Genomic DNA, 23,930 nt, shown 5'->3' on the forward strand with positions numbered 1-23,930 from the left:
GCCTATTTCCAGCCTGGTGTTAATCTAGTAAAGTCTTGCCCTGCGGATGAAAACCCCCATTTATCCCCTGGCACGTCCTCCTTTTCGCTAAACAAGAGTAACGATGGCGATTAGCTTCCGATTTGCCTATTCAATCATAGCAGGAGAGCGGGCAGACTGGTGATTAAAACGAGGCGGAAACATGGCTTGAAACATTGCCTGTGCTTGAACAATCAGCCTTGTATTGAAGGCCATCTGTGTGGGAGGATCACCTGTCTGCAATGCTTCAGTTGTCAGAGATCCAGTGATCAGGAATGCCAAGGGCACACGGTCCCTTTGCAGCACCTCACAGTAGCAGACTGACTGAGATTGCTGTGTTTATACAGTGCTTGATGCGTTATAGGACGTCCAACATCTGTGTAGGCAGAAGGCAAAACGTGTACTTTGACTGGCTGAAAGATCTTGAGCCACCTATACTATAGTAATCATAAGTAAGTTATTTCATACAGTGGTTATAAATTGAGACTAACATGATAACGAGTACCAGTTAAAGATGAACATATTTCATCATGTTTTAACGCTGAACTGTAAGAGTCTTGCATTGCCAGGGAAATCTTTTTGTTTCTTGGTTTGCACACAGCAAGGTGATGTCACACCTCCCTCTATGTCGTTCTGTCAGTTTTGATGATCCTGTCGATTGAATAACAAAAAAACTGAAGCAGGATTCAAACAAAGGTTGTCCCTTTGCTCTGACAGAGGTGGCATGGGGGGTAGGAGAATGAGGAAGGAGAAAGACAGGAAGAGTGACTGAGTGAGAATGGAACAGAGGGGGTACGGTAACGTGTGTGTGTGTGTATAAGAGAAAGTGAAGCGGAGAACGGGACAGAAGAATGGAGGACACAAGAGCAAATGCAAAATCAAGAGAGAAAGAGGGGGAGAGACTGGCAGCAGCGAATTTGTCTCGAGAGGTTTCCCCCTCGCTAGTACCGATTAAATACAGTCAGGATTGATACAGAAACGCATTAATAACACCTGTCTGTGACTCGGGGCACCATCTCACTCACTTTGTTACTGTTTTGCTTGCTTGTATCCCTGTATCCCTCTCTGTCTGTGTCGTCTTCTCTTTTACTTTCAGAATCAGTCCGAGAACCACCCGGTACAAGGGGGAGCCTGCGGGCTGGTGGACTCTACAAGACAGCAGCTTCCCTCTGCTGGCATTCGGGCTCCGCCAGGCAGCTGTTTCCAGCTGATGCTCTTCTGTTTGCTCTGTTTTGTAGAAGAGTTGTTAACGCTTGGAGGCTTTTTAAGGTCAATAAGGGTGCAGCGGGATTGCAGCCTGTCTTGGCTTTTTCGACAAGCCTCTTCTTATGAATCCTCGGGGACGAGTTTCTGTTTTTATCAGGGCACGGAAGACAGAGATGCACTCAATTTTAAAAATTAGAAGACGGATCACTGTACACAATGTGCTGTCAGGTATATTTCACATTGCACAGGAATGCCACCTTGTAATTAAAATCTGACACATATTCAAATTCAGTTTGTTTCATCTAGAATTATCTTATAATAGATGTAAAAAATGACCAATACAAAAACAGAAAAACTTAAAAAGTAAGTAGCGGGGTTCTGAAAATTACAGCGTTGTAAGTCCCCAACTGTTCAAATAACCTACCTATAATTTTATTTTCATTGTTAACATCCTGACAACTTTTTACACTTATAACTTTAAAGTCTGTTTCAAGCTCTTTTTAAAAATGTGCACTGCAGGAAGAACGCTTAAAAAAAAACTAAACAATACAGTAAGTGCTCTGGCTTCTGTCATCATGGCTCGTTATTGCCGTGCTACCTGTTTGACAGTCGGAGCACTAGAGCAGACATTTTGAAAAAAAAAAAAAAGCTTTTAAGGGCAGGATGGGTTGGAGATATCGGGGCTGTAATTGTACAGCTGTTGACCTCTGTCTGTCTGTCTCACTTGCAGAGAAGAGAAGAGATGAATGGGAGAGAGCAAGCGCCTGAGGTGCTGTGATAAGACAGACCTGATAGAGTCCTGATAGAACCCGTACAGATCATATCTGAGAAGATTGCTTTTCTGGTTTTGATTGCAGTGCGCTTGTCCTTCCACAGGCTGGTTGGAGAGGTCAAACGAGAAGACGCCTCTCGAAACCAGACCCATACTGTTGATCTCATTTCTTGTATTCAGTCACACCTGTGTATTTTAAATTCCATATTCAATCTGAGACTACAGGAAGCAAAACAGAATTAAAATGCACTGTCAGGAAACCCCAATGACCCTATTCATTTTTTTTCCCCCAATATGGGCTTATAAGAAAACAATTGTATTAAAGTATTAAATTGAAAATATTCATTAGTCAAGGTTAACTATTCCCCAGCTGCCAGGAAGGATCATCTCCCTGACCCTGGTGGCAACTCCATTATCAGAGACACGATTACAGTATAGGCTCCACATCATTAGCCAGTTATTTCATGTAGTAGGAATTATAAGGATTTTAATCGGAGAAGACAGAAGCAGGATGATCTTTCCCACTAATTAATTTAATTGCACATTGACTTTGAAAAGAAGTGTGTGTGGGGATGGATAAGGACAGGCTGTAAGAAATGCAATTCTCGCCCCTATCTAAACCTTCACTCCCCTCAAATTATTTTCCACGGTAAAATCTTAGCGAACTGTAGTAAAGCACAGTGAATCCATGGTAAAGCTTCTAAGCACTAAATGCCCTGCAAAGATACCGTACTCTAAACTGCAATCTTCCATTTAAAACATCGCACCTGCTTTGAAACCTTTAGTGGCATGTCGAAGGTTAGTAAAGAGGGCACACAAGTTCTGTTACAGCTCAGGAAACCTTTGTCCCTGAATGGGGTGTTTGCTATACTACCTGCACACACGCGCCCAGAAACAACCCTTCTGAACTTACCATGCAACATGCAGTTATGCTTCAAAGGCACGCAATTAAACTGTTTCCTTACCGAAAAACATGATTCTCCCAATTAAATCATTTGAAATTTCACTGGCTTCCCCAAGGACTAGACAGATTTGCGGACCCGAATTCTGGATCATTCTCTCGAATGCAGACACAAAGGTTACGCCCTTGCCTGAGGCATGGCTCTGTATTTATGGAGCCCCCCCCCCCCCCTCCCAAAGTGAGCAATAAGATCGAGTTCATTGAGTGGAAGGTAGAACTTGTATCTCTCAAGGTGGATCTGCTCACTGACCATGCTGCTTTAGGGACGTTTCCTAACTCCAGTGCGAACCACTAATAGTCTGGGAAATAAGCCCAGTAAAAAAATCAAATTCAGAAGGATGATGCAGAATAAAAAGGCAGGGGGTTGGAGGGGCTTGAAGTTACTCACAAATTCTAAATCATTTTCCTCGGTTATGCATCATATCTCTGAACTTGGAGATCAGGGTTCGATCACAGCTTCACTTTCCAGCTGTTACTTACAGGGGCATCCAATGGGTGAAGACTTTAGCTGATGAGTAGTTGTAATTACATTTCATGATCGTTGTACGTTCCTGCACCATGTACGATCTTTCCGCATGGTTGGCAAAGCTACGTTAAAGTGGGTGAGGGAGTATGTAATGAACTATCTTGGGTATCTGACTAAGCTGAGGAATATGCCTGCAAAAAAAAAAAAGTACGCCTGACGTTTCACCCATACTGGTTTTGACCCTCAGCTGCTACCTCTAAATAATGACTAGCTTATGTGGGGGGGGCAAAAAAAACAACAACACTGGATACTGGTTTTGACCCTCAGCTGCTACCTCTAAATAATGCTAGCATCCCCTAACAATGTGCAGGCAGTCACAGACAGATATGGAAAAAACCACACTCAGAAACCTTGAAAAAGAAGAAAAAAACATAAACAAAACATTTAAAGGGTAAACACTCTTGTACTGTATTAATGACACCCCTCCCTCCACTGAGAGAAAGGTCTCATTTTTTGAGCTATTAATGCCCCTGCCAGCATCCCGGTAAAAACATTCGCTCATCTCTCCGAAACAATGCCAGCTGCAGGAACTCCGAGATACGTTCCTAGCGTTCAGCTGCACTTCATTTGTTCCAGCACAAAAATCATCTTTGCGTCTCTCTCCCTCTCCACTCTACCCAGTTATATTTAGCTCACCCTGGGGCTCTAAGCTGACACAGATATGGTAAGGTGGCTGTCTCTGGTGGCTGTTAGGGACAGATAAATACATTCTGCTGTTCTATTTGGTACAGGTCCTCAAAGAAGCCAAATATTGGAGAATGAACTACACTGTTGTGTGACCACCAGCTGGCACACACCAAAAAAAAAAATTAAAAATTAAACTTCAGAGGCATTTGAAGAGTCAAAAAAAAACTCAAAACCTTTATTTCAATTGCCCACAATCCTCTGGGTTATTCAAGCCAAAAGTATTATTAGCAAAAGCGAACACAAAAATAATTAAAAAAAAAAATTGCTCATTTTAGTTTAAATGAAAATTGCAAATCTCTGCAGACCCAAAGCTTATACTGTAGGACCTTCCCAACCCAACTCTAGACTGGATTCAGATCTCAGTGTTGAAAGCGTGGTTAATTTCACCCTGTTGTTTTGGAACTGCCTACATCCAGGGCAGTATAGTACATCAAATGGTCATCATAACATATTTCAAAACTCAATGCTAATTCAACAAATTGTATTCCTTGTTGTTAACAATTAGTTGAAAGGCGTAAGCTCGACTCTCCGTTAAGACAGACGAATCCACTGTTTTAATAAATTACCCCCCCCCCCCCCACACCAAAAAACATTAGAAAAAGTTGTCGTAAGTTCTTCTGAGATCCACCACCAAACCTTTTAAACCAGTAGAGCCTCCTGCATCAACATTCCGCACCAAGTAGATTTCTACAGATTACCGACAAGCAGACATCAGGCTGCGGTAGTTTTAAAAAGGATCCATTGCAGAGAAGTGGTGCAGATGGCCTCCCTTGAGGTATCGGAAATAGACGATTGTAAAGGGACACAAGCTGGATCGGTTCTGAGGAGGGTGAGAGGCGACGGCGGGGGGTGTCAGAGTTCAGTACAGCAAGGAGGAAGAGAAGGAAGAGTACCCTCCATGGCTCTTTGGGGTGCTTGGAGATTTGACCAACTCTTATGAGAAGATGTTTGAGCCGAGGCCCGGGTTAGGGTTGGGAAGTCGATGGGAAATCCGTTGGGGTAGAGATAGGGTGAAGAGGTATAGAGGGAGGGGCCGTGAGAGAGGGAGAGAAGTGTAACCCTCTCTACTTGGGAGTGTTGAATTCAGCATGTCGCTGGTTCATGGGGTTCTCTGGAGACTTCATCCACTCTTTCTTCAGCAGCTGCTTGAGCTGTGACAGACGCATGTTGGGGTTCTCCTGCTTGATTCGAGGCATGTTGACCTCCTCAAAGGCAGCGAAGGCGGCTTTCATCCTCCGCTCGGGGTGTCGGTCAAGCTCTTCTGCCGTGCTGGGGAGACAGGGTGATGCAGCGAGAGAGTTATTTTTGCCATATTCCATCTCAGGGGAGAAAGCGAAGGGTTCATTTAGGAAATTATCCCAACTCCAGCTCGAATTGGGGATAGATGCCTGAAAAGTATATGGATTCACAAGCCTCTCAGTTGTGAAGTCTTAATTGACTCAACCTAGCCCTGAGTGGAGTCCACTAAACTGCCACACTATTAAACACAATCGGGCACCTTTACAGACACTGTTTCCAAAACCGGCCAGCTCCTGCAATGCAGTATTGTATAATACTGTTCAGGGCTTTTGCTGCTCATCTCCATGTGGGTTATTTACCTGAGTACTGCGATGGCATCCTCTACAGTCCTGGCCTCCACAGAACCCTCCTCTGGAATGATGCGGTTCACATTCTCCTCCAAGGGCCCGTCCAGGTAACTCTTTACCTTCTCACCTGGAAAGAAACCACTTGTGTGTTATCCAGGGCCATCCAAACTCCTTCCTGAGCGCTGGTTATCCTACCTGTCACTTCGTGCCCATCCAAGACCCCTAATCCCTTTGTCCCTGAGCTTCTCACTGGTGGTTCCTTCAAGGATCTCTCCTTCAGATCCTTCTTATCTTCTTACCACAGGAGTTCCTTATAGATCTTCCTTACCTGAGACTTGAGGATCCCAGCTGGGATGATCCTACTGCCTAACCCAAGGTTGGAGCCCCAACATAGACTAACCCACTTCCTTACTCGAGTAATTAGGTCCTTTCACCCACTGAGCCTTGGCTCTCCTACAGAGAATATCCAACATCCTCAAACTGAGACTATCTAACCAACACTTGACTATCCATAACTTTCTCCTTCTGTATCTCCTTACTTTTCTCAGGCAGGCTGGGCTTCTCCCGCTCCTTACGTAGCGTCTCTTCAATCTGTGCCTGGGTGACCTTGCTCCCTGTAGTGCTGGCGACCGCACTGCCCTGGCGTCCCTTCAGCCGGGCGGACTCCTCGTCCAGCAGCCTCTGGTTTTCTTTCTTGCGCTCCAGGGCCTCCAGGCGCTTCTTCTCTCTGTCATCCTGCAGCAAGCCAAAAAAAAAAAAGTAATTTATAATGGGGCCAATTCCAGTACAATTCTGTGTTACCAGGCTAATGGGGTTAATGTCAGGGGGAATTCACACTTGAACGCACTTCCATGATGAGCTAGACCCTGCATTAGAGTTTGCCAAAACAGCTTAGGTCAGCACTGCCCATGGCCTCAATACCCCATTCCCAAAGACTCGAACCCTCTGGGTCTCTTCCATGGGAATTCCTTGAATCAGTGCAGCAGGCGATGCCATTGGAAAATGCATTAACTGACAACATGAATCCAAACCTTTGCTCTCTACCCCTCATCTTCTGCTATCCAATTATCTGGATGGCTGGCGTTAGGCCCACAGTGGAATCTGCATTGTCTATTGATGAGCTGCACAGGGTAGGGTGTCAGCGAGGAGTGTAACAGGAGCCCCGGGGACACGGGTGTGATTTTACATTAACACGGTAACCTAACCAACGTGCCTGGCAAAGCCGGCGACGCTGCGGCGATACACCCCCCTGCTATACAGCCTCAATAATTCAGGGAGGTGGCAAGAGGATCAGGGAGGCAGAGTGGCGAGAGAGGAAACCCAAGGAACAAGTGTTTAAGAGTCAGAAGTTAAGAGGTGAAAGAGGCACAAGAGACAATCCGTTCTGAGACCTTGCGAAGAGTAAAGAAAGGAAAATATCAAATACAAAACTAGACATTGACTTTTAAAAAAAAATAATAATAATTATTATTATTTTCGGGATGACTTATTAACATTATCCTTGTCAGATCCTTTGTGGTACCGATTCTGTGAGACCAGACAACTAAAATATTCATTTAAACCACAGACCTCGACTGTTTGAAAAATAATTGGAATATCCTGCAAGTTTTGCAATAGTTATTGTGGATTTAATGGAACTAGTGACGAGTATTTTAAACCTGATGCAAGTGGAGGGGTATTGGAAATTCTAAAAGGTAAAAGGAGCAAAAAAAAAAAAACCCCAAAAAACAACAACGGTAGTTTAAAGTATTAAGGTGGTGAAGGGGAACACACTGCTACTGGGAATTGACAGTTCAAATAAACAGCAACAAAGAGGCTGACCCTCCCCCGCTGCCACGTCTGTGGCAGTGTTTCCGCTGCTCTGCCCAGCACGTCAGTCATGCCACAGGGCTGCTCTCAGGCCGGAGGTACCCAGGACAGGTCGCACAGTCTGGCGGCAAAGGGAGTTTCCCTGGCACGCTACCCGTAGCTTGACGTTTGCATGCCTGATCACATTAACATCAACACGAAGTGTCCCGGCACGGGTGCACAGGCCACAGCAGGGGAACCTTCGGAGCGCATCTGTGTTGACATCTTCCTGTGCGAGTGTGTGCTTGTCTGTGAGTGAGACCTTGCAGCTTATTTCATAAATTATTTATGTGGGGGTGGGGTTTCTGTAACCAAAGGCAGCATTCAAACCAAATACGATCGTGGAGGCTGTCTGCAAGTGCCTATAAGCAATGGTACTGGAGGACTAGGTTTGAAAGCCAGTGATTTGCAGTGCATGCATGCCAGTTTGTTGGCACTGTGCTATACAATCTACATAGATACAGAAGATACAAATGCAGACAAGATAACACAGCAGCTGTCACAAGGGTCTATTACTGCCATCCTGTGGTCAGTGTCACTCGTTAGCATTTACTGCAAAGCAGGACACTGTCACTAAATGCCATGCTTATTCAAATTAAAGCAAATGTCGCAGCCCCAAATCTGAAGACCGGTGCAGAAATTGGCTGAGGACAATGTGAGATTTCCACAATGCTTAGCAGGCAAGTTTTTCAGCATCCATGAACTCAAGCTATGCCATGCCTCACCACACAAAACACCATCAACAAATGCAGGCAGACTGGCAGACCATCTCTATACCGGCGTTCGGTAAACCTGCGTGTCACGTGGAGAAGAAGAAGCGTGCACAGCCGCAGCACTCTCAGCTTTGTGGGTAGAAAACGTTTGGACTGCTTGCACAGATCCCAAGGTAGCCCCTATTCTTGGCCGGCTTAGCATCACTGCCGCTGTCCCCTGGTCTATACCACCTTTACCTTTCTCTGCTCCTTCTTCAGGACGTGCTTGTCGTCGTCCTTCCAGTAGGCATCCTCTTGCTCCTGCTTTTTGCGGGTGTCCGCCGCTGCCTTCACCTCCGCCTTGCGCGCCCGCGCCACAGCGGACTTAGTATTCTCGCCCTGGAACTTCTTCGGCATTCCTCCAGAGGGCGCTCTGCTGCTGGGAGCAAGGTCCGAGAATCAAGTCATATCCGAAGGCATGCAGTCTAGTTTACATCGCCAGTATTTCGACATTATTATTTTTATAACGAATTAGTCAGCTGGGATTAAACTGGGAACCTTGTGGTAGCCCTTTCTCTAACCTCTGAACCACCAAGTCTCCATTTGTTTTATTTTACTACTCTTGTTATTGCTGTTCCTCATTTTGTCGTTTCATTAACAAGCAGCTGCCACTCACGTATACGTGCAGTAACCATGATTTTAAAATCAATTTCTCCACCTCAATATTTTAGGTACCGTTTTCACCATCGCTTAACGGTGTTTAGCTTCTAATAACAACGCTGACTACTAAATAACACCAATGGAGGCAAGGAACGTGTTACAGTCGTAGGAAATATACACTATAAACGAGTAATACGCAACTTTCTATTCCTCAATTATTCTAACTCTGTTCTGATGCGTAGGGCTGACTCGACAGGACACAATTTGGGGGTCCGTTTCGACCCGTGATAGTGTAGCTGATCTTTGTCCCTCAAAATCCCGGTACAGTCAGGAGCGAGTGTTTTCAAAATAAAGACGACAAACTGCCAAGGAAATAAGAACAAAAGCAGGTTGCGTCAGCGTGTTGCTTCGTGTGGTAACAAATGAGATGCATTTACGTTACAGAAACTTCAACCACTGAGATGGCACTGCTTTGTACTTTGCTATACAGATGTTGAACGACACGGTCTCATAAACAGTCAACGGTGACGTTTCGTGCTGTTTTAATCACAAAAAATAATAATAATAATTAAATATTTCCATCCAGGGGGATCCTTACCTTCACAGCAGCTCGGGTGTGAGTGATAGCATCAGAGAGCTGCCTTTACAACTGCCTGTCACGACAAAGATCATTTAAAAACTTGCAACACAAACAGAACAAAAGCCCCGACCGCCGGAAAGTACTATACACACCCCCGGGGTAGTTTTAACGCTGACAGCTGCGTATTGTTGCGGTGTATTTCGCTCAGTTTCTGGCTTCACCTAATTTGGGTCCTTTTTAAACGAGCGCTGCTTTTTTAATGACGTTTTAGTACCTAGAGGAAGAGTGTCGCTTTTCATGGAATGTTTTTTTTAATAATTATTCTTGATTAATTTTAAATTGATAAAGTAAACGCAATACAAATTATGTCGCAGTGTTTTAACTGATAATAAATCATAAAACAATGTGTATCAGATGTACAGCATGTTTTAGGAAGATTTTGAAAATATCAGGGTACATTGAAAAGTGTAACTCAGAATAATAATTAATTCATTAATCTGTGGGACTTTTCATATTAGAACCCCCCCCCCCCCCCCCCCCCCCCCCCCCATTGTATGTACTGTCGAGCTTCGTACTACACTGCCCCCCCCCCCCCCCCCCAAAAAAAAAAAAAAAAAAAACTCCCACTCCCACTCCCACTCCCACCATCACGGGGAGATCCTTGGATACGTCACGGAGTGCATCATGGAGTCCACTGGTAGGGAATTCTGTGCTGGGGAAGACCCGAATAACTCAAACAGCAAGCGGCACAAAGAACTGGAGAACGCAGCTTTGCACAGCAGCCTGAATTCGTTGCGTCTGGACGAAGAGGAGGACGACACCGCGACCGGAGCCTCGGTAAACAAATACCGAACCGAAGACAAGGAGCCGAGCGGCTGCAGTAACGAACCCGACGCCTCGCCACAATCCACAGCGCAGCAGGACGGGCCAGAGGAGGACGAGGACCAGGAGGAAGCGCTGACTCTCACTGACCATCTCAACAAGCGCCTCCTCTCCTCGTTCTTGGAGAAACTGAACCAGAGAGACTCCAGCCTGCCGGGAATCCAGCGCCTGGACTGCGCCGTTGCCGGGGAAGAAGACTCGAACCGGGCCCTGGATGAATGGTGAGGCGAAGTGCACGGTCTGTAGTGGTAACCGTGTTGGCGCTGGACACGGTTTCCTCATCAGCAGTAGTGCCAGCCCGTTTGTTTTGTCTCGACTGTCCCAGACAGCAATAAAACATTTACCAGTTTACACAGGCTGGATATCTGGAGAGGTCCCGATTTACAAAGTTCAGGGAAAAGAACTGCCTAGACTGTAGCTACCATGCTATTGCTCTATGTTATTATAAAACAAATGAATACTTTACTTTTACAATGTAGGTTTGGACACGAAGAGCTTGCAACAACAATGCAAACACTGTTTCTAGCTGTTCATCCTAGGGTAAAGAAATAGCTGCTGTGTTCTGCTGGTCCCCCGTCACTCCTGTAGGCTCTTTGCTGTTACTCGGGAAATATACCTTTGGTGATCAATTACAACGTGTTCCTGGGATTGCACGCTCACAGGTTGCAACACATTTACTTAAATAATAATACAAAAACGTTAAACTAAATACGGTTTTACGTTGTGTTTTAAAGTTGTTGTTTTTTTAAGGGTTCTACAATTTTTTTGTATTTGTTTGTTTGTTTGTTTTAACGCAGTCAATTGTCAAACCTACAACAGTATAATACAAACCAAAAGAATAAAAAACAGACATTTGTTTTGACGACAAAGCGGTTGTTTTGTCTGGTTAGATTATGATATACTTGGTCATCTCAGTTGCATATCCCCGCCCACATCACGCATGTGGTTTGCTGTCCAGGCTTCGGGCAGTGGATGAGAAGAGTCCTAGAGCTTTCTTTATTATTATTCTCTTTACTTTGCATATACCGTCCTGTGCTTGCTGCTCAACACCTACAAATAAAGGGGCATATATTGTACTTGCAAGAGTCTTGTGAGTTTATTGTTTTCACCCCACATACAGTTCTTCGCACTAGACTGACCTCTGATCTTGTATGGAAGATGTTTGTGCTGAATAGTAACATGACACTTTGAGTAATGCTCTTACTGTTTGACACACAGCTACATACTTTGATATTCTGTCATTTCTGTTTTAGCCACGTTCTGTAACTGCTCCCAATCATGTTTGCAAGCAAAACTGTACAGGTAGGACAGCAGCTAAACTCTATAGTGGGGAACAGTAATGCGCCATAGTCTGTAGGGGTCTGTGAGAGCTGTGTGGGGCATGCCATGGAAATGGAATGCATGTGAAGTGTGGGTAAGTCATCAGACTACTGGCAAGTCAAGTAACTCTTCAAGATCAGACTTCTGCGGATTAGGAAAAGCCATCGCCACATGTCATGGGTCTGATATTGGATGACTTGCCAAACTTCCCGTTTTCATGGACTGGCCATCTGTCTGGTAGCTTCACAGGCTGTGCCCAGCTGCTGCAGAGATACCAGTCTGCCTGTGATGAAAAGTCCTTTGCAAGGTGTTGGTTCACGTAGACAGCGATGTGCTGCGAGTCAGGCTGCTGATCATTCACAGTGACAGGCCATCAGTCAGCCATCGAAGCATGGAAGTGACAAACGGTAATGGAAGTCTGTTCTGACATCAAAATAAATAAAGTACATATTGTTTTCAAATGGAGCATAAAGACCTTTTTCCTCCTTCAGAGAAGTTCAGTTTAGAAATAAGCAGAGAAGTTTGTTCTTCATAGAATCGCCACTTTTGAGACTGTCCCTTTGAATAGTACAGTACCTTGAGTACGTTAAGGGGAAATTATTTCTGTATGTCATGCACTTATTAAATGATGTATGCTTTAAGGTTGGACAGTGTGTGTACATTATGATCAGATTTTTTCAACAGTTTTAAATGGGAACTTTATGTAACTCTGAGATATCGCAGTCAAGTAATGGGTTCTTATTCCTGTTTAGGTTTACTTTGTATTGCATGTTTCAGAAATGTCACTTTAACATTGCTTTAGATTGCTTTAAGGTTTTAAAATAGTTTTGTACTGAATGGCTATACTGTGTTTGTGACACTTTGAATGCCTGCTCTCCTGTATATCTAAAGGAGTTTAACCTTATAGAAGGCTTCGGACACACTAGAATACTAATGGAAGCCATTGTAAAGTGCTTGATCAGTTTTGAGTACAAATCTTTTTTCGCCACGGTCACCAGTATCTCCCAGTCCGCTTTTTCTCTGTACCGCTGCCAAGGAATCGAGAACAGAGAGTTCCGGGGCAGATGTGAGCTTGGAATGACAGCAGGGTCTGGAGTCTGATAGCTCAGAGATGCAACACAAGAAAAGAAAGATCTTAAAGTTGATCTGAGCAGAAGAATGTAGAGACTTCCTTCTCTGCAGCCTTGATCTGAGATATCAGCCCCCCTCTGACTACACACGACTCCCAGCACACTGCCAGCCTGCCCCTGCCCTGCTTATAAGAGACTGGGGCCTCTTGCCGTTCATGATTAGTACCAGATCTCCTCCAGGTGCAGCGAAGCTCTGAAAAGCTCCCATTGTTTATACCGTCAGAGCAATTTTTAATAACACGGGTGAGTGGCTTTTCAAAGCAAAACCTCAGAAAGGGCACGCGTGCGGCTGGGATGAAGACGCTTCTTGTATGTAATCTCTACCGCCAGCCTGTACGCGGTGAACGACGCTGAAAGTTACTTCAAACATTCAGGTGTTTTTTTTCTACCGCATTCCCAACTTGCACAGGCGTTGCCTGGAACACAGCTTTAGCTTCTAGGGGAGAATATCATTAACTCTTTAGTGCCCAATGTGCTCAAATCTGACCCCAACGCTAAGATTTTCTGTTCTTTTTTTTTTTTTTTTTTTTTTATAGTGTCGTTATTCAACAAAGTTGTGCGAGGCACCATTGGTTCAAAGGGAAACACTTATATTTTGGAAAATATTTTGAGCATTTAGCTAAGAGAAAAGAAACTTTGCAAACTTGCTTTAGTACCCACCACCTTTACAAGCTCAGATAGTTCAGCTCTTGTAAAACCCTTAGTTTCTCATCTATTTCTACTTGAATTTCTAATGCAAGGCACATTTATTGGCATTAACCCTGAACACTGCTGGAACTGTGAATGCAAACGTCTTGTTAGATGTAAATAGATGCATAGCTTTTGCATGTGATCCCTATTATTCCTTCTCCCTCATCCCGTCTTCTGTGGACGCTCCCAGTTCAATCTAGACTTTGCTCTCCTGAAGCAACGGTGTGTGTCCGTTTTGTGTCTTCGCCTCTGGCGATGTCTCTGGTCTGTCCTGAGTTCCTCTCAGCCAGCGTGTGGGCAGTGAGGGGGTGAGGGGAGGGGTCTGAGGCTCAGAGGGAGACGAGGAGCTGAATCCCTGGGGAAACGTGAGAGAGAGAGACATCAACTCCAATGCACCAGTTTTCTAAGAAGCAGGTAATGAATGTGTCGGATAACCCCACCCCCCACCCCAATTGAAAACTAGGTATAATGCTCACTCTGTCCAGAGGGGGCGGTGAAGGTTTCACAAGATGGAGATCCCACCACAAGAGCCCCAGTGTGATTGCTTTCCTCTGGGTGGGTCCTGTGAAATTAAAGGAACGCACATGTATGTGTAGATGCATAGGTTCAAACAACAAGGGAGTGGGGCATATTTGCAAAGCATTCACCACCATTTAACATCAGTTTTCTAAAGAGAAAAGGAAGCGTTGCTGTTTAAAGCTGGGTGTTTACCTGTGATATAGCTGACAGCCACTCCCACCAGTAGCGCTGCCGTGGTCCCTAGCGCTCCATAATACAGGAATGACATGGAGTAGAAGTTATCCGCAATGGAGGGCCTGCACAACGAACATGCAATAGAAGAAAACCTACAAATCATCTCTAAAATCCCTCAAAGGAGACCTCTGTAGAAATATATTTATATGCAGTACATTCGTTCTTATTCCTGGCCTTTGCATCCAATGACAAAACATAATGTTTCCCAAGAAATTTTGATCAGGCCTTTGACGTGAAATGATTCCTAATCCTTTGACTTCTATTGAATTGTGTAACACTGCACTTGTATTTTGAGACCACTCCAGCACAAGCAATACGTTGTTATTCTGTGCACGTTCTGCAGATAGAGGAAATTTTGTAGTTGATGCCTGGGTCTGGAGAGACAATTATGTCAACATGATTGCCACTTAAAGAGATTAAATCTGAATGATTGTACGACTTCCTCCCATTAAACTGTACATAAAATGAAAAGAAACTCAAAGTGCAGGCTTTCTAGTTTTTTTTTTTTTTTTTTTTTTTTTTAAATAAATGGAATTGCCATGTGCGTATATATTCGTCCCACTTTTTGTCTCCAGAACTACTTATCCAATTGCGAGGGAACTAAGGCATTCCTTAGAGCACAGTGACCTATTCTGGTCTCTGATTGGTTTCCCTCACCTCTCTCCTGCCAGTGAGGTCTCCACAACCAGGCTGCCGTTGAGTGTGGTGTTGCCCGTCACCAGCAGGGGGCAGTGGTCAGCTGAGCTGGGCAGAACCCCCATCACCTGTGGGTCAGGAGGGTACAGACTCGACCCGATCCCAATCCAGAGTGAAATACCGAATCCGACCACTATAGCGGCGAACACACCCTGAGGAGACAGGAAACGTATTTGATGTTTGACACACAGTGCAACTGCTATAGTAACTGCGACTCCAGCTGGCAACATGGCACAGTGCAATACTGATATGTCGGAAGGAAAACTAAAGTCATTAGAATCTATTACTCTGCTCTCAATCTTTTGTGCCATTTGAACACTCTGTTTTTTAATGTTCATATATATTACATTTTAGAACAAGTAGATTGGTGAAATGTCAAAAGAGAAATGATCATGCCTTCAACCTTATGACAAAACACACTGTGTCTGTGGCCAAAGCACTTGGACCAGCAATCATTACAGCATTGCTTTTCTGGTACTAAAAGTATTAAACAGTAAGAGACTTCCAGGCGCTTTATTGGTTTTTACAGCATTAGGACCAATTTTAATTGAATCTCCTCTAACGACGGAGATCAGTTGTTTAAATAACTAAATATCGACCCTGCAAATGCACATGTATTAAACCTATATTCCCAGAATCGAATCCCGAATGAGGCAGGACTGATCTAAAAACAAGCCCTCGTTCGTTATCATGTCCTGGAATTTGGGGGGCACTCACAAGGGTGTTGGAGGCCGGGATGAACATGCCCAGGATGAATGCACCAAGCAGGGGTCCTCCGATTATCCCCATCACTGTGAACGAACCCTGGAGAGAGAGAGAGAAAGAGCGAGAGCACATTAGAGATGCTGACCAATAGCACTCCTACTATAATACTACTGGGGGAAAGGCAGTGATCGGTTACCTGCAGCACCCCCCCGCCCACCAGGGAAGTAAGTGCAGCGACTGTGATGCAGGCTATGCCATAGAACAGGGCTGAAACACAAAAGAGACACACAGCCATTGCAACCAAGCTCAACTGCTTTCTGTTCATGTCTCAGGGAGATGCAACTCTTTTTGCCACAGCTGTAGAGTTCTATCACGTGAACCTTAAGAGGTCTATTTCAGTTTTGGTACCCGGTAAGAGGAATCGGTGTAAGGCTGACCCCTGCTGTGTAAATGAGGTAATGCTCGCGAATGTGAGCTATGCCCGGTGTGTAACACCTTTCGCAAGCGAGCTTGGCTCTTTTGTACAGTGGTTAGGGTCCGGTGACTGCCTGATAACCAGCTGCACCATCATCTAAACGACTTGAATAGTGCCCAAGAGCAGAGAAATAGCACAGATTAAAAAGCAACTTCGTATTTATAGTGACGTCAACCCAGCCACCTGTTCGCATCAGAAGCATCTTTAATAAAACAAACAGCTCTGCAAGGAAAGAAATAACGACATAAAGCAACACAACAACGACAAAACATTCTTCATGCTTGACTTGAGTGAATTTCAAATGTTTTTGGCCTCCCTAGTGGAGTGTGATAAAAGTGAGTTACGAACTGTGCCTTTTACTTCCAGGCCCTTCAATTAGACGATTGCATTTGAAGGAAAAAAAAACAAACAAAAACCTAATCAATTATCTCAGCTCCACAATTTAATGCCATCTGGAGGGGCCCATTTTCTGTTGACACGGTTTTCGAAAAGACTCGCTCTATCATCTAAGCACCCGACAAATCACTGGCAAAATGGGAATTAAGCAGGAGGCCACATGGGCAGGACCTCACTGGAGTTGAAAGCAGTGGGACACCCTAACACAGTGTTTCCCCACCCTGTTCCTGGAGGCTACAGGAGCAGGGTTGGGAAACACTGCCCTATACTGTGACGTGAACTCACACAGCCCTTTGGAGATGAGCACAAGCCTCTTCTGTGACACGTTGTGGAGGCGGGGTTTGAGAATATCCTCCATGGTAACGGCTGCCATGGCGTTGATGCTGGTTGAGGCTGTGCTGGGGATGGGAGGAGCCAGAAGCAGACAGGCAAATGAGTTGCACAAAAATACTGTATTTCCCCTTTGCTGTGGATAAAACTGCTTCACTTTTTCAGTGTGTTTGTACACATGGGGTACACAAAGTCATTAAACCATCATTTCATATTTAAATAAGGATACGAATGTGTCTCTTTTTAAAATGCAAATATATACACCCTATTCAAGTTACTGTGTATAAACCATTTTCTTTTTATATATACAAACTAATGAAAATAGTTACTCATTTTAATGGATTTCAAAACTACTTTACAATACTTTTAATCATTCATGTTAAAGGTGCAGTAGCTGTGGTTTTAAAATATACAAAAACTATAGCGATACCCCCACTGCAATTTGCCAAGCTTACCACAAGAGAGTCACAACAGAGATGGAATACCTGAGAGTCCCACTGTAGGCACAAGATAGGAAAAGACCAGGAACACCAGGGTAGTCTGCGAAGATATCCAGCACCAGAAAGGGCATGTACTGGGCAGAGAGACAGAGGGGAGATGCAAATGGCATGGGACTTAAATACGAATAGCACAAGGCTTTGAAAGATTTAGCTTTTGGATTTTAATGAATAAAAGCAATATTTTAGTCTGCGCTGTTCTTGTTTGCGGATGGCTTAGTTAACGGCATTCCAGAACAGTTTAGTTAAATATCAAGCTTGGAAAAAAAAAAACGTTTTTACCCTCCTCAGATTAAGGGGCTCCAGGCAACAGCACTGCATAGTCTATTCTGACCGAGCCAAACAGCTTTGATTTACAGTAGCCTCCCATTCTAAAACCTGACTGTGCACATTCTGTAATATATGTTTTCCACACAAGAGAGGTTTAATCACTGAAGTGCCTTTTCCCATTATATTTGGATACGGAACCATGTGCCAACTGGCCCTCCTCATTGTTTAACATTTCTAATGGTCTGCAGGGTAAATATTTTAATCAGTTTTTAATGGGCATGACATTTACTGCATGAGAATGCCGTGGGCTTAGAGGTGCTAGATTCGGACATTACGCTGTGTATTTGTGGCAACTTCCAACTATTTATACAAAAGTTCTTTTTTTTCCAGGGTACTTCTTATTTAATTAAATAATACATATATGTGTGCCAATTAACCTGCCACATGTAACACACACTTCATTTTTGATGCAAAGGGAATTCCTCTGTAATATATAAAAACCACCTCAGCCAGTTGCAAATCACTTTTAGTCCTGACAGGCAAGACAGCATATCTAACAGGTCCGACAGTAGGCGCTCAGTTGACAGGTGCTTCCGTGTCCAACAAATAGATGATGTATCCCAGGAAACAGGGTGAAATGCGCAATTGGGAGGAACTGACTTCCAACACCCCGTATTGACGGTGCTTTATATAACTGTGTTTCCAAACTGTCTGGGTACACAGAATTTCAAATGAACGAAAGCATGCTGGCCATCGTGAACACAGCCCCTCGTGCAGTACCTGGTCAGCAGCGGAGATTAGCCCCGCCTTCAGAGGATCACACTTCCTGTAGAGAGCGAACATGACAATCCCGCAGGTGACAGCACTGCTGACAATGAGACACAGCCCGACCTGGTTCACAAGCAGAGCCCTGGGAACACAATCACAGCCAGTCAGGCTGAGGGAACAGAGTCACTTTTTCAGGAACAGTGGCTTGAAACCTGGTTCCAGGAGACCACCAGGAGACCTAGCCTGAGGTTGCTATATCAAACCCCCAAGTCTCCCACTGGCGTGCCATGCAGTGGCATGAAACCTAGTCTCACCATCCCCTCACCATCAGAAATATAAAGGAAGATTGTGTTAAGCAGACAGCAGGGGATTGTGTTTTTGTAAAGAAAACTGACTGAGAGACACAGCGAGAGTATTTAGAGGGGGTCTTAAGGGGAAAGCCTGGGCACACTTGAAAAAGACTTGATATTTTCAATGGGCAAAAGTATATTCCTGTTGGCTTTACATTTAGGAAAACACAAAGGGAGGCCTCTTCTACCCTCTCTAACCCTTGTTAAATACACATGCTTAACTTCTCTAGTGCTGGACAGACGTCATTGAACGCTGACAATGCTGAGGTAAAAGTTTAAACTCTTATCTTCTGGTGTTGAACCAACGATGGCTCTTTCTAATGTTCTCTCCACGCAGTATAGCTGTGGGGATTGATGCAGAACCTTGATCTGAAGGGGAACTCATCCATTATATCTTTCTTTCTGTTGACTGGAATCTGAGGCATGGGTAATGAATCATAAACCATCAATAATGCGACTATAAATACGTCATGAAAGATGTATTGGATAATGTTAGATATGTATTAATAATAACAACAGGCTGTGGCAATTTAACGTCAATGTAACTAAAGGATTTATTTATAAGAAATCATTTTCATTACTTAACATGGTAACTTCACACAAGTGATGTGTCATTTAAAAAGGTATAACATATTTTACAAATGCATAAAATTATTACTTCACATACCACAGTTTTATAGTGTTATGGATGACTGCATTATGTATATTGAAATTCATATTTATTGATGGTAGTATTTTTCTGTTTATTAAGTTTTACATCCCCAATTATAAATGTATTTTTGTTGCACGTATTTGCACATTTTAACCTAGTGTGCCAGATTCATATCTACAGGTAGGTGGCGCTGTGACACTCACCTCCGTGCCTCTTTCTCAGTCTTGCAGGCGATGTAACGTTGCACCTGTGATTGGTTTACTCCGTACATGGACAGCCAGACCATCGTGCCTCCGAACACAAACGTCCAGAACGTATAGCGCCTCTGAAGGTCAAAGCTAAAACTGCAACACAAGAGAAGAAACGGCTGAGAGGAGGAGGAACCAGAGCTGAAGCAGTGAGCTGGGCACGCAGCTCCATCCTCCTTACTCTCCGAGGTTGATGCGGGACCCGTTGCTGGCGATCTCCAGCACTGTGGCCGGTCCACCCACCAAAATGGTCCCCCGGATAACAATAGCCAGGAAGCCCGTGAGCATGACGACCACCTGGAAAACGTCTGTCCAGATTACTGCCTTCATCCCACCCTGAGAGAGGGAGCACAAGGGAAAGGGTTACCTCAAAAACACTCCTGGCACAGTGCATCACTGAAGGGTCCTTAGTAAAGTGCATGTACCCTTATCTCAACAAAGAAGAAGAAGGAAGAGGAGTAGAAGCAGAAGAAGAAGAAGGAAAAGAAGAAGAAGAAGAAATTGGAAACAAATGAGTTGGCTCCTCACCAGTGTGGTGTAGAAGGTACAGATGAGACCTGTTGAAAACAGAGAAGCCCAGATATCCAGTCCAGTCACTGAAAATCAAGCACACAAACAATTTGATGAAAATTCAATATATTTCAGGGAAGTTGTTTTATCACAGGTCTAGTTTCCAAGGAAGCCACAGGGGCAATACATTATCATCCACCACCAGTACAATTGCATGGCTCAGTACAAAAGCAAGTTATTCCGTGTCAATCAAAAGCAACAAGCCAAGCCCTTACAAGTTATTATACAGCATAACTTCAAATTCTACGACTGGATTGGCGACAAAGTTCTAATAGATTCCAAGGTACAGGTGCACCTTTTTTGTATTGCATTATTAAAACAGATGATTTAAAAATCAGGTTTGACTGGCTGGTCAAGTGTGAAATCAGCAAACTTAGTGTACATTTCTGCCAGTAAGTAAAAGGAGTCGTTGTTCCTACTGCCCCCTGGTGGTGAGGGGAGAGTGTGCACCTACCTTGGTTCAGGATCAGGGCGGGTGCGTAGATCACAATTCCTGTGTACAGCAGCTGTGTGGATCAATCGAGAAAAAGTCAAACAGATGCTAAACACAGCAGGTATAGAAAGGTAGTGTGGGAGAAACAGTGTTGTGTTTCTCAATCTTATTTTGATCCAGTATCCAGGACCTGGACTAAACTTTCAATGCCCTGAATACACTACTGATCGGTATGTTTCGGGATCCGGATTTCAGGTTCGTGCATATTCCTGATTGGAACGAAACAAACAGTGAGATAAACCATGCTTCCACTGGCACTGTGGCGAACCGAACTCCGGGTTGGGACCACCTCTTCCTGTCTGTTTTTCCCATATCAGACTCCAGGTCTTTTTTGTTCTTCCAGAAGGGAGCACAGATTGCCTCAGTGCCTGGGGAAGGGGGAGACTGAAAGGCTGGAGGCTGGAGCCCATCTGACCAGGTGCAGCTGTTACAGGGAAGAGTTTTGTGATGACAGATCTTAAAAGAGGAACCTTTTTGTTTTGCCTGCGCTGGCTCATTCTTACCGTGGCTGTGATAAACTGGATAGTTGCAAGCAGCTGCAAGCTCCTGCTAAATCTCATCTTCAGATACTGTGAGCAAAAATACAAGAGAGGATTCAGACGCCAAGTGCGGAGAGTTTCAAAGCATTGACTCCTGGCTGAGTCTAATAGATTCCCCTGGCCCTTAAAAACAGGGACAGGACATTCTATTCAAAAGCTGGAAAGAGAGGCAGATCTAAATACTGGCGCTACCGAATTGATTGAAAGAATTTTGGGAAACCCCAAATCTTTAACATCGTGGGCAAATTTGTCTTCAGTACGTGGTTTGTGTGGCAGTGCCAGGCTCATTTAAGGATGAGTAGAAGTTGAAACAGAGCACCCAGGCTAGGACAGAGAGCTCATACAACGTATTTGAGTTTATTAGCTAGCTGTCTCTCTACTCTTCCTTTGTACTTGTGGGCCAGGCTAAATTGGATAACTGGCTGCCAATTTAGCCTGACCATGCTTTTTAAGGTCAGTTTTAATCCAATGCAGACCCCTTCTCACATGGCTGACCAGCCTGCCTGTTGGAGGGGAACTAACCAAAATGCAAGGATTTTACCCCCACCCCTGCCCTAATACTCAGTAGTATTTATGGTGATCTCTGACATGTGGATCTCAAACAGACTGTCCTTACCTGGTTGGTGCTGGTGATGCCTAGCCGATAGAAGACAGGCAGGAAGAGGTATGCTGTGATCAATGTGTTGAGGCTCTGCCCAAGACACATGTACAGGAACTTCAGCCCATAGCGATAAGCCTCAGCAGGGACCCCCAGTACCTGAACGGCCGACATGAAGCTGGCAGAGAGAGAGAGGCCGACGGGCAAGGCGGTCATCTGACGACCCCCTGTGAAAAAATCCTCCGCTCGCTCTTCTTTCCCTCCCGCCCTTCGCAGGCCTTGGAACAGTCCAATCGCCATGGAGACTAGGAGCATTACTGCAAACACCCCATAGTCGGCTAGTCCAAATGTGGTCCTGGTGGGGTGTGATTCTGGGCTCATATCTATATCTATAGATATCAACAAAATTACATCTTTACCTGTCTGCTTTTGAATAGTTATTTTTGTAAAAGGATCAGACAGCCTTTAATATCATTAATGCATCAATAATAATATATTAAAAAAAAACTGTTTAATTTCCTTTTATATTTAAAGTAAAGAACAAAAAAGTAGTCGTTATACCAAAACGAAATTCCAAATTCCAGACAAAGTGTCCTTAAAATACAGAGACAGCTATGTATACGAAGGGTAATAAAAGTTGTATTACATATTGCTATGAATTTCAAGAACGCTTTGACGTTCTAACAAAGTTAAAACAATAATCTAAACACGTAAAGTAATCAAATTAAGTAAAACTGATATTTACCAACAGGTTGATGAACAGAAATGAAATCAACTACAATCACAGAAGAAGCCGTCTGCGTTTTGGGAGGGGTCTCTGAGTCTGTGTTGCCCGTAGAGATGCACCTGACTTAGCCGTCCAGAGAGGAATGCTCTTATACTGACAGAGGGCAGCTGCGATTGGTTTTTGCAATGCAAACTACTTCAGAAGTAGGGAGGCAGGGAGAGAGGGAGGGGAATGGAAGCTCTGTTTACTCCAGGAATGTTCCCCTCCTCTATCTACCTTCAAACTCTCCACTGAACCACAATTAACGTCATTCTTTCCATATCCCACTGCGTCTGTCAGATTCACATAAAATAAGTTCAATAAAGCATTCATTCAAAATTCCTTAAATTTTTGCATTCAAACTACCTTCAAAGTCAATGATCGACATGCAAAATTCAATGTTGAATGCATCTGCATTCATTTGTATTGTTTCCGATACATTTGTAACACGATTCCCCAAATTCTGGTTTACTGAACATAAAGGCAAAAAAATAATCCACATTCAATGTGATCTTTGTTGTCACCTTTGCAGTAAAATGAAGGAGCAGATGTTTTACCCAGTTGTTTTACAATGGCAGTAAGTGAATAGCATTTGTGGTACCACTGCACTTACAGGACGGATCGCTCAGTTGTAACTGAGGGATACCAACATAGTTAGTGAGCAAGCATCATTTTGCAAGCATGGGGGCTGATGAGGAAAATGAGGAGAGAAAGCCCCACACCCAGGTGTTGTAGTACAGCTGACTCAGTTCTATTCTTAAACAAATGTAATCAAATGTGTGATATTCTAAATACATGCAAAAATAAATAAATAAATAACAATTCGATTTCAAGGTTAGCCAAATAACACCTCAACCAAAAGACCTGTGTTGGGGCAAGACAAACAAACAAACAAACAAATAAATAAATTGGTATGCTCATTTAATAGTTCAAACATAAAATTCCATAACATTTAGTTTTAGACAGTAGCAAAAGCCAATTGCAGTTAAAATTTCATTTTCATGTCAAAGATTCATCACACAATAAACAGTTTCCAATACATCCAAATAAAACGGATGTGATTCAACCAGAAAACCAGAGCGACTAGCAATTGTGTATTTTATGATGGGACATTTCATGACAGTGCTTCAAGCATCTTGCATGTTAACAGAACAATCTGGCTTTCCACTGGGCAGTCAATATAAAGTAATAGGAGCGAGCATTAAAATATCCGTGACATGCCAATGTTTACACAGTATGGGAGCGGATAGCAGAATAGTCGCACAG

General features: G+C 43.9%; 3 protein-coding genes across 3 annotated transcripts in view; all 3 read right to left on the reverse strand.

Annotated features, from left to right (window-relative positions):
- Window positions 1–2,971, reverse strand: part of LOC121301185 (transcription factor E2-alpha-like) — a 14,728-nt gene extending 11,757 nt beyond the window's left edge. Inside the window, exon 1 of the mRNA XM_041230325.1 lies at window positions 2,962–2,971. Within this exon, the coding sequence (XP_041086259.1) occupies window positions 2,962–2,971 (10 nt within the window). The remainder of the gene's footprint in view (window positions 1–2,961) is intronic.
- A 1,348-nt stretch (window positions 2,972–4,319) lies between these two features.
- LOC121301470 (coiled-coil domain-containing protein 124-like) lies at window positions 4,320–10,269 on the reverse strand. Its single transcript, XM_041230913.1, has 6 exons — window positions 10,182–10,269; window positions 9,555–9,609; window positions 8,555–8,732; window positions 6,296–6,491; window positions 5,769–5,883; window positions 4,320–5,439 (listed from the first exon to the last, which is right to left on the reverse strand). Exons 3-6 carry the CDS (start codon window positions 8,711–8,713, stop codon window positions 5,235–5,237), a joined length of 675 nt encoding a protein of 224 aa, XP_041086847.1. The 5' UTR covers window positions 8,714–8,732; window positions 9,555–9,609; window positions 10,182–10,269; the 3' UTR covers window positions 4,320–5,234.
- A 3,165-nt stretch (window positions 10,270–13,434) lies between these two features.
- On the reverse strand, window positions 13,435–22,282 carry slc5a5 (solute carrier family 5 member 5). The gene is made up of 15 exons (XM_041231097.1): window positions 21,917–22,282; window positions 21,265–21,330; window positions 20,723–20,774; window positions 20,227–20,294; window positions 19,880–20,034; window positions 19,654–19,794; window positions 18,461–18,590; window positions 17,399–17,487; window positions 16,869–16,981; window positions 15,909–15,979; window positions 15,725–15,811; window positions 14,969–15,159; window positions 14,270–14,373; window positions 14,035–14,120; window positions 13,435–13,913 (listed from the first exon to the last, which is right to left on the reverse strand). The coding sequence occupies exons 1-15, from the start codon at window positions 22,277–22,279 to the stop codon at window positions 13,755–13,757; spliced, it is 1,875 nt and encodes a 624-aa protein (XP_041087031.1). The 5' UTR covers window positions 22,280–22,282; the 3' UTR covers window positions 13,435–13,754.
- Between the last annotated feature and the right edge of the window lie 1,648 nt (window positions 22,283–23,930).

The sequence above is a fragment of the Polyodon spathula genome, chromosome 27 (genome assembly GCF_017654505.1).
Source record: "Polyodon spathula isolate WHYD16114869_AA chromosome 27, ASM1765450v1, whole genome shotgun sequence".
Taxonomy (NCBI): domain Eukaryota; kingdom Metazoa; phylum Chordata; class Actinopteri; order Acipenseriformes; family Polyodontidae; genus Polyodon; species Polyodon spathula.

Coding starts and splice junctions, on each gene's coding strand:
- LOC121301470 (XM_041230913.1), bottom strand. CDS start 8,713: ATGCCGAAGAAGTTCCAGGGCGAGAATACTAAGTCCGCTGTGGCGCGG. Junction 5,884..6,295: donor GCCCAGCCTGCCTGAGAAAA/GTAAGGAGATAC, acceptor GTTTCTTTCCAG/GTGAGAAGGTAAAGAGTTAC. Junction 5,440..5,768: donor GATGCCATCGCAGTACTCAG/GTAAATAACCCA, acceptor CTGTCTCCCCAG/CACGGCAGAAGAGCTTGACC.
- slc5a5 (XM_041231097.1), bottom strand. CDS start 22,279: ATGAGCCCAGAATCACACCCCACCAGGACCACATTTGGACTAGCCGAC. Junction 16,982..17,398: donor GCCTACAGTGGGACTCTCAG/GTATTCCATCTC, acceptor TCCCATCCCCAG/CACAGCCTCAACCAGCATCA. Junction 14,121..14,269: donor GGCTGTCAGCTATATCACAG/GTAAACACCCAG, acceptor TTAATTTCACAG/GACCCACCCAGAGGAAAGCA.